Source organism: Haliotis cracherodii, unplaced genomic scaffold (assembly GCF_022045235.1).
Source record: "Haliotis cracherodii isolate W230 unplaced genomic scaffold, xgHalCrac1.p SCAF_4, whole genome shotgun sequence".
Taxonomy (NCBI): Eukaryota; Metazoa; Mollusca; class Gastropoda; order Lepetellida; family Haliotidae; genus Haliotis; species Haliotis cracherodii.
This window is the reverse complement of record NW_027266297.1, coordinates 58,387,954-58,398,656: the sequence shown is the minus strand read 5'-3', so window position 1 is coordinate 58,398,656 and position 10,703 is coordinate 58,387,954. Positions and strand designations below refer to the sequence as shown.

The 10,703-nt window shown below is 41.1% G+C and overlaps 1 protein-coding gene across 2 annotated transcripts in view; it reads right to left on the bottom strand.

Annotated features, from left to right (window-relative positions):
• Positions 1–10,703, bottom strand: part of LOC139480474 (tyrosine-protein kinase yes-like) — a 32,415-nt gene continuing 21,712 nt past the window's right edge. For both annotated transcript variants that reach the window (XM_071263564.1, XM_071263563.1), the window contains 4 exons: positions 10,047–10,306; positions 5,778–5,934; positions 4,613–4,744; positions 1–3,075 (listed from right to left, as the gene is read on the bottom strand). In XM_071263564.1, coding sequence (XP_071119665.1) covers positions 2,858–3,075; positions 4,613–4,744; positions 5,778–5,934; positions 10,047–10,306 — 767 coding nt within the window. In that variant the 3' untranslated portion in view covers positions 1–2,857. The remainder of the gene's footprint in view (positions 3,076–4,612; positions 4,745–5,777; positions 5,935–10,046; positions 10,307–10,703) is intronic.

Here is a 10,703-nt window from a genome sequence, read left to right as displayed (position 1 = left end):
TACAAAGCTTGAATAACAAATATATTTCCATCAATATTTTAAAACATAATGTCAATATATTATTTCTTCAACATATTTACAGACTAAATTCAGGCTAGATGCATCGAAGCTTATTGGCGTAAAACGTTTAAACCTGAACAAAAATGTCGAACTTGAACGTGACATAAACAAAGTAGCAGTCGCTAGAACACCCTCAATATATACTACTCAAAAGAAGTTAAGGATCACCTGATTCTTTCATATTACTATAGTTAATCTCTCATGCCATGACAGATTAACTTTACCAATATGAAAGAATCGGTGATCATTAACTTCTTTTGAGTAGTATATAAATGCATGTGGTTTTGAGGGCATGGTATAAAGGTATTGTCTATCATATTGAAATGATAAAAAAAATAATCTAAAAGCTTTAACTCGATAGTTTGATGATTATCTCCGAAAACAAATGGTGGATTATTTACTCTTGGCTTTGTCTACCACATAGCATTGATAACGGTATGAATACTCAGTCTGGTTCCACTGTTTTTGTTCCAACTGATGGTTGGATTCGGGTGCATAACCGGACTGTTAGAAAGTTGAATTGAAGCAGAAATATGGAGAGACTTTAAAGGAAACCATCGATCAATAAACAAAGGCTGGAAGACCTAAAGTAACTCGTGACCAAAAACGTCACAATTGAATTCCGTTTCTGCACACGACTCCAGTTTTATAAGTACCATTATGTTTAGAAAAACCCAGTGACGAAGAAACTTTTTCGATAATGGCAGCCTCGTTCTGGGATAACGCGACAAAACCCTTTCCATACCCAGTAGAAATCTCGTCGATTGTACGATTCCGACATATCATGAGCATGTGTTTAGGAACTACTATCAAATAGTAATGATAACAGGTGTTCGCGAAAAACTGAGCGTATCCTGCCCCATCGGTGGCACACGTCACAAATACATGCAAAGGCAAGTCAATTGTTCGCCTGAAAAAACACGGACACATGAAGCATTTTTGTCACTGATGCGTCAGATTTGAATATACAACTGATGGTTGTTCTGATAATATATGCTTAAATTCACGCAATGTGTTTGTTTAATTATAGATTCTTGTAATTGTATATTACTAATTCAACCTTATTATATTATGTTTTAGGGAATTATCATCCAAAACCATATTGTGGTGGAATCTCCATTCATAAGAAAGCTCTGCTAAAAGCCGAGTCGGGTGTACGTTTCCTACTATTCCATAATCTAATTGAAAGGAACTATTTGACTCCTGTAACCCTACAAATCATTAACGTCCTTTTACCAAGCTGACTTACTGTGAATTAACTAGACAAGTAACCTTTTGGGAATACATTAGGAGGCGTGGCTTTTTTGGTAGATGTCAACGACTGAGGCATCCAAGACATATATACCCGATTTGTTTTTCATTTTGCTACAGTTACTATGTCATGGCCATGACAGACTAACTATAGCCATGTGAAAAAAACGGGTGTTCTTTAACTTCTTTTGAGTAGTATATTTTCGATTCCGAACCTAACAAATAGTGGTTGATATTGCAAACTACGTTCAGCACCATTGAGGTACGATGGTAGGTAATCAACCAACTCACCACGCCTGACCAACCGACTCACATTAGTCAACTCTTGGGCAAGGAAAAGATTCCCAGGATCCAATCTAATCCGGGCCCCTATCCATGGGGTAAGAAGATTGTCGACACATAATGACGTCAATAGTTAATCTGCACTTCCGCAGGGGAGGTAACTACAGACGGAACGACTTACCTCCCTTCTTTCACTGATCATATTTTGTAACCCGAACAGAAATGGTGTCCAAACATAGTTCCTACAACATGACTTTGTTGATTATTCGGTTTTGTGCAAGGGTTACAACCTCTAATGAACCCATTTCCAATACGGATCCTTCCAAACGCTAGCCTCGAAGACGCCATCTTTCCGAGGCAAGGGAGTTTTGCGACTATAAAAGTCCAGTTTCCACCCTTGACGAACTAGGCAGGAAATATGGAATTATATTTTGGTTGGACTAACGAGTCTATGCATAGTCCAATCAAAATCGACGCCCGCTTCGTAAACTCTAGTGCTGATTTACGTCGATTGCAGGTTTAGCAAAGCAGTTGTACAGTCAACTTGGTGTCAATAGATACTTTCCTAAACTTTTCATAATCATGGCGCTCAAGTAATCTGATGTTCTTCGTAAGGTAAGACCCGTTTAGTAACAATATAGATCTTGATTATGGATCAAATCGTCCTTACTGGGGGCCACCATCCTGTTTGAAGCAAATGCAGGCAATATTATAGCTGGAATCAGATTGGTCAAAAGGAAGGACATAAAAGGGACAAATTTCGAAATAGACACTGGTGGAAATTGGACTTCAGTCAGTTAACTCCCTTGCCTCGGGAAGATGAGATGTCGTACGGGACAGATGAGTGGGGTGGGTAGTTTCTCTTCGGATTGCTTGTCCGACATGATTTGACAAGATAGAACTGTTTCTCTTAATCAGTGTTACACCGTTACAGCTATTATTCTGACCTTTATCGTATGGTATTATTACAATATGTCTGATATATAAGAATGATTTGATAAATTACCCAAGTGATATAAACATAAAAAACACCTAAATACAGACGTGTAATACTTTAAAACAAACTAACACAAAATAATCTAACAATGGATGTGCTTATGATGCTTGTCATGGCTGATTTCAAAGCATGCTGTCTCCCTGAACCTTCTGATTTGGTTAATAACATATGCGCGCACCAATCAAATCTCTCCACAGCCATATTGCATATGGATTATCGTTCCTTCTGGCATAGTCTATTGTTTTTTGTAGGGGTGACAGGGCGTCATCACATGGCTCCTGTCTCGTTGTAGCTGTTTTCAGTTGACACAATGAAGTCGTCAAACACATCATGCAGATACGCGAACGTTGGACGATCTTCGGGTTTTCTGTGCCAGCACGTGAGCATGACGTCATAGTACGAATCATCGTAGCTGATTGGCCCCGAGGGTTTGGGCATCCGGTAGCCTTTATCAACCTTGTGAAGGACCTCCGAACCGCCCATACCTACGGAATGTGAATGTATCAAATCATCGAAGGCAAATCATTTCAGGCTGTAGCACATGATACGGTTGTAACTGTCATATACGGGGCGATGGGGTAGTTAAGTAGACCCGGGTTCGATTCCCGACATGGGTACAATGTGTGAAGCCCATTTCTGGTGTACCCGCCGTGATATTGCTGGAATATTGCTAAAACCGGCGTAAAACCATACTCACTCAATGTCATATACATACTGTACTGTTAGGGCATATCAAACAGTTTCAGTTTTGATGCGTTGCTCATCAATTTTATGCTTCAAAATTGTTTCGGCTGCAACTCAAATAGTCCGTGTCGTGAGAGTCTAAAGTTGCCCTGAACAACAATGTCTATAGTTGCCCTGAACTACTGATTTCTGTCGGAACTGTAGCAGGATTGTTGAATAGAACATATTCCACTTGGCTTTGTTGGGTGAACTTTGAAGACCGACAGCGCACTAGTAGTTTAGGGAACACTCACCAGGGTAAGGACCACTCACCAGGGTAGGGACCACTCATCAGGATAGGGACCACTCACCAGGGTAGGGACCACTCACTGGGGTAGGGAACACTCACCTGGGTAGGGACCACTCATCAGGATAGGGACCACTCACCAGGGTAGGGACCACTCACTGGGGTAGGGAACACTCACCAGGGTAGGGAGCACTCATCAGGATAGGGACCACTCACCAAGGTAGGGACCACTCACTGTGGTAGGGAACACTCACCAGGGAAAGGACCACTCATCAGGATAGGGACCACTCACCAGGGTAGGGACCACTCACTGGGGTAGGGAACACTCACCAGGGAAAGGACCACTCACCAGGGTAGGGACCACTCACCAGGGTAGGGACCACTCACTGGGGTAGGGAACACTCACCAGGGTAGGTACCACTCACCAGGGTAGGGAGCACTCACCAGGGTAGGGAACATTCACCAGGGTAGGGACCACTCACCAGGGTAGGGAACACTCACTGTGGTAGGGACCACTCACCAGGGTAGGGAACACTCACCAGGGTAGGGAACACTCACCAGGGTAGGGAACACTCACCAGGGCAGGGACCACTCACCAGGGTAGGGAACACTCACTGTGGTAGGGACCACTCACCAGGGCAGGGACCACTCACCAGGGTAGGGACCACTCACCAGGGTAGGGACCACTCACCATGGTAGGGAACACTCACCAGGGTACGGAACACTCACCAGGGTACGGAACACTCACCAGGGTAGGCAACACTCACCGGGGTAGGGACCACTCACCAGGGTAGGGAACACTCACCGGGGTAGGGACCACTCACCAGGGTAGGCAACACTCACCGGGGTAGGGACCACTTACCAGGGTAGGGAACACTCACCAGGGTAGGGAACACTCACCAGGGTAGGCAACACTCATCAGGGTACGGAACACTCACAAGGGTAGGCAACACTCACCAGGGTAGGGAACACTCATCAGGGTAGGGAACACTCACCAGGGTAGGCAACACTCATCAGGGTACGGAACACTCACAAGGGTAGGCAACACTCACCGGGGTAGGGAACTCTCCCGAAGGTGACCAGCTCGTACAGGAGGACACCAAATGACCACACGTCAGACTTGACAGAGAACTTTCTGTCCAGAGCAGCTTCTGGTGCTGTCCACTTGATGGGGAATTTTGTATCTGGAAAGTACATTATATATCACATTCCAAACGATAACATAACATAAACTGACAACCTCTATTTGGCCTAGTCTATTGTTTTTGTAGGGATGACAGGGCGTCATCAAATGGCTGCTATCCCGTTGTACATATTTTCAGTTGACACCATGCAGTCGTCAAAAACATCACGTAGATACGAGAACGTTGGACGATAGTCGGGGTCTCTGTGCGACCACGTAAGCATGGCGTCATAGTACGACTGATTGTAGTCGATTGGCCCCGACGGTTCGCAATTGTTTTACATTTTTTGTTCTCCTCTTGATAAACAAGTCTCATCATGTGTCATGTCGTCTTAAGGGAGAAACGATGGGTGACGAAGGGCAGCCGCATAATGTGGATGGATGGACAGATCTTTATAGCTTTATGTACACTGTTTCAGTCAGTCGTTGAGGAATAAGCGGCATGTCTCAACACAAATAAAGTCAATAATGGAAATTGCTCACATTAAACAGTGTCATTTAGGTGATCAAGCCATATTCCACGTTTCGGAGAGGTTATTTGTGTATGTTTGTTGTGTAACGCCGCACTCAGCAATATTCGAGCTATATGACAGCAGTCTCCAAATAATCCAGTCTGAACAAGACAATCCAGTGATTGGCATCATGAGCATCGATAATTGGGATACGATGACATGCATCAACCAATTTGCAGGAATAATCACGTTTATTCTTATTGTTTGAGGATCTTCATGGGTCTGTCAGCGAGGAAATGTGTTTTGATGATGACTACAATTTTCTAATAGTCAACTTTCCCTTCATATTAAGCAATATTCCTGCAGCTGCAGTCTACATCTCACATTTGTGGTACAATGGAGTTTTATGGTAGGCATATGAAGGACTTTTCCAGTGACAAATATGATGTTCGATGCAATTCCCTATTCTGACTTGTGCCCATGTTTTTTCTGGTGAATAATTAAATTTGCAAATGCCTTGTTTGAATGGTCTGTAATGAAATAATTCCATCAGTGCCAGTGGTATTTACGTTGTTTACTTACTCTCTGTGGCCTCATAAATATCCTCATCTTGGAGAATTCTCGCCAGACCAAAGTCAGCAACCTTGACATCATTGTTCTCCCCAACGAGGATGTTCGCAGCACGGAGATCTCGGTGGACAAAGTTCTCCTTCTCCAAGAAAGCCATTCCGTCTGCAATCTGGCCACATAAAATGAAAAGGCCGTCAGAAGAAAAACAGAGAATGCTTGTCTCAGTATCACCTAATAAACCATAAGGAAGAACTGATGTAAACGTTGCTTCAAGTGAGACCATGAAAATTTGAAGATACAGTAAACTTCGGTTATAACGAACTCAAAGGGACCACCAATTTTAGTTCGTTAAAACCGTAGTTCGTTATAAGCATATATACAGCATATGTACAACAAATGGCCGGGACTGAAAATAAGTTCGTTATATCGGTCAGTTCGTTATAAGCGTGTTCGCTATAACCGTCGTTTACTGTAGTGAAGTATAGACTTTTAGATAAGTGAACATGGTGAACATCGGTACACAAGACAATTCCACAAAGTTCGCAAAAGTTTCGAGAAGAATGACGTCATAGACGAGAACTATTTCATGAAAATGTGACTCGTGACATTCTGGCAGATTGTTTTATAAGTAATCATTCAAAGACTTTCTGGTCCCATGTCAGGCACTTTAGTCGCCAGACAACTGTGATGGTGCCTTCAACCGATCCTTCAGATCAGATTGTCTATGTTACGACTGTATTGAATATGCAGGACACAATTGAGAATGACTTTGTTAGCTTTGGGAGTTAGGAGTTTATTGCTGCTCACGAAGCACGGGCTGCTAGCGGTGATGTCTGTTATAATGATGAGTTTTAAACAAAGACATAAGTTTGATAGAGACTGAATCCTCGTTCAGTGAACTTATATTTAAGAAAAGTCTTGGTCTTGATGGCGTACCGCTAGAGATGTTGAGATATAATTGGTATGTCCGTTCCTCCTATCTATTTAAATTATTTAATTATATTTTGAAATAAGGTAGTTTTCCCGAGCAATGGACCAGAAGTCTTTGAAAGGCATTTAGAATTGATTTCACCTGATGAAGGAGTAAGTGTATACTCCGTAACGCTGTGTTCCTCACAATAAAGAAGTTGCCATCTATAAACTCCCCTCCTTAATGGTCCAGAAGTATACTATTTCCATTACAATATTAACCTTCGTGGTGTAAACAATTATCGTGGAATATCCCCCATGGATGTGTGTGGTAAAGTATTTACTTGTATTTTAAATAATCGTTTGAAACATTTTGTTGAGTGGTTTGATATGTACCCTGAATGTCAGGGAGGTTTTCGCCAAAGATATTCAACCATTGTTGACATTTTTACATTGCAAAGTATTATGTCTAAATCTAAAGGTCGTTATATTTTATAGTTGTTGATTTCCATAAAGCCACTTGATTCAGTTAACAGAGATCTTCTTTGATATGTCATGTTATCAAGTAATATTCATGGTTATATGTTATATCTTGATGAAAATGTATTGATAAACCAAAGCAAGTGTTAAATTATCAAGATCTACTATTTCAGAACCCGACTCTCTTAGGGGGGTACGTCAAGGATGCATTTTAAGTCCGTTTCTCTTTTCATCATTGGCGACAAAGGTGTATTTATTGGTCTAGAGTTTATGGAAATATATTTGTTATTATATGCAGATGATCTTTGTTAGATTGCTGATTATGTCATCAGTTTGCAGAGAAAGATTAACACTCTTGCTCAATTTTGACAAAAAGGGGTTTAACTATCAATTTAATAAAACGGAAGCGTTGGTGTTCGGAAATGGTGGTACGTTAAGGAAACATGAAACTTGGTATTTTGGAGATAGAAGGTTAAACATTTCAACATAATATAATTATTTGGTTTGCTCTTCAAGCAGACCTTTTTGGTCAATTGCAGTTCAATTTCTCGTTAAAAAGGCCAATAAGGCACTGTCTTCACTTGACTTCTGAATATATCTCCTTTAGTTCCATCTAGAATGTTTGATGTTCACATAGAGCCTATTGCTCTGTATGCATCTAAATGCTTCAGAAATGGGCAGTTATGGAACAGTTTTATGTGACGTTTAGCAAGTATGTAATGGGTATAAGTAATAAATGTACAAATGTAAAATATTGGTTTAACCTCCTGGAACTGTAGGAGGATAGATACCAAAAACAATGCTATTTTATGTTGTGTAATTTAGATCAAGTTGGGGGTGGAAACTTGGGTTTATTATGTTAAAAATATTCTGTTCAGTTATGGAATTGGATTTGGCTGGGAATCCCAGGGAGTTGGTAAATAAAGCAGCTCAACGAATTGTACTGATGGATAAATGATTGTTAAGTGCCGTCTATCTTCCCTGATGTCCAAAGTTGTTCTTTTCTACATATGTATTCCAAGATTATGCATTCCTTTTGTATTGAACATTATCTGTTAAATATGTAATCTAAAGAGTCACGACTTGGTGTTTTACCTTTACACAAAAATACGGGAATACGGGAAGAGGTTCCCAGATAATATCGGATTTGTGTAATATGTAGCGAAAACATTGTTAAAAATGAATTTCATTTTTCATATGAATGTCAGGCATATCATGACTTATTCCAAACAACTTTACTGTGTACATTGATAAAAAATACATTATTGAAAACTTGCATCGTAATAATTTATCAACGCAAACGAACTCTTCTAGCTATTTTAGAGATGCATAGGCAGCATACCTATGACAACACATTTCTAGCATGTTTGATCACTCTATGTTATAATTAATGTTTATTTTACTTTGTACGTGGGCCCTAGGCTTTATACGAAATAAATTGATTGATGGCATTAAAGCCTGGTATCTCGTTGATAAAATATGTAAACAACATATCCTTGTCTCAATGAGGTAATAAATTATATCAAGCAAAGAAGTATTATCTTGTGGACCCTGCATCATTTTGAAGGACAAAATTCAAAACGTTTTCAACCCTTCGCTTGCAAGCTTAATTGAACCGTTTCAGATTCACAGCATTAGACAAGAGATGTTTCATGTTACTTAAAGTGTCGTAGATTTGTACTGTGAAGGAGAGTTACGACAGACAAGTTCAGTAGATGTGTTTGACCTTTTGATAGAATGGATCAGTTGGAGTACCAGTGGCGTGATATAATTCATATCAAGCAAATATTCGGCTGAGAATTGATCGAGGAAATATAAATATTGGAAACAACGGACATAAAAAGTATGCTTGGTTGTGTAAGTGAACTGAAACACTTTGTTAACACATAATCAGCTTTAACTTGAAATAAGAAAATATATGTTTTCTACCACCATTACCAAACACATTAAATGAGATTCGAACCCGTACGTCATTGTTATATTTGATTATCTCCTGCATAAGTGAGTGAGTGAGTTGGGTTTAACGCCGCTTTTAACAGTATTCCAGTCATATCACGGCGTGTCAGCTTAATATGGGACGAAAGCCCGAAGTGATGCAGGTCATAGACGTTTACCACTTCGGCAAAACCCACGAGCACGGGTATGGTGCAGACGAACCTAGAAACATAATCGGGGCGAACCGGGATTCGAACCCACAATCATAGGTTTCTGACCTGCCCAAGGGACGCAACTCTGCACAGCGAATCGCGGCGCATTAGACGACTGGGCAACCCGTGCCCCCTCTCATGCATAATTTACGAGAACAAATTAAATTATTTTTGTGGCCTTATTGCCAAATATTATCAAAATTCGAATATTCAAAGTGTTTCCGCATATACGAATCATCAGGTTAGTTAGCTTGGCTTTCTAATATGATGCCAGTTGTATTACTACAAGAATCCATGTTAATGGTATCCTTGATTACCTGACATGATGCCAGCCCAATATAAAAACAAATCGACACGTCTAAGATACGCGTGGTTATCCAACATGATGCCAGGCCTACAATGGGAATCAGCAGACATTATAAGCAGCACACTGGTTGCCTCATACGATACCCTCCTACCCACCTGAGACCCGTGAAGATTCCGGGGTAGAATAGGTCTTCAGCAACCCATGTTTGCCGTAAAAGGCGACTATGCTTGTGGTAAGAGGCGACTAACGGGATCGGGTGGTCAGGCTCGCTGACTTGGTTGATGCATGTCATAAATCCACGCAATTGCCTGGATCGATGCTCATGACATTAATTACTGGATTGTCTGGCCCAGACTCGATTATACAGACCGCCGTCATATAGCTGGAATATTGCTGAGTGCGGCGTTAAACAACAAACCAACCAACCAACCAACCTACCTGGGAGGCCATGTCGATGACGGTGGGGAATCGGATCAGTCTGCCCTCGTCCTTCCTGATGTAGTCCAGCAGGGCGCCATTGGCCATCAGCTCCGTCATGATGAGGATGGGTTCCTCCTCGGTGCAGACAGCTATCAGCTGGACCAGCTTGGTGTGGCGAAGCTTGTGCATGATCTTCGCCTCGGCCAGGAAGGCTTCCGGTGACATTGTGCCAGGTTTGAGGGTCTTCACGGCAACGTCGATCACATTCCGCAGTATCCCTAGAATAAATCGAGCTTGCGACGACGTTCATACAATGTTTGGCCCTCACTCTATGAAGGTTCATACTCCAATGAACTCTCACAAAGTGAAGGTCAATTCTTATAAAAAATTTATCACAATTTCTTACCTCAAAAGTTGTAGGCCTAGATCTAAACACAATTTTATTTAGTACGTGTGACTTCATGTTTACACTGACAGCCATACAACAACCAGCTAAGATAGACAAAAAAAATTATGGATAACAACTTCTTTAATACTGTTGTTATCCATAAAAAATTGTGTCTATCTTGTCATCCGTCAACTTCTAAGTAATGCCTATCAAACAAAACAAAAAAAACCAGCTATATCGCAGAGTAAAATAATTCCTCAAAAGAGAGGTGACATGGGCGTATGGAT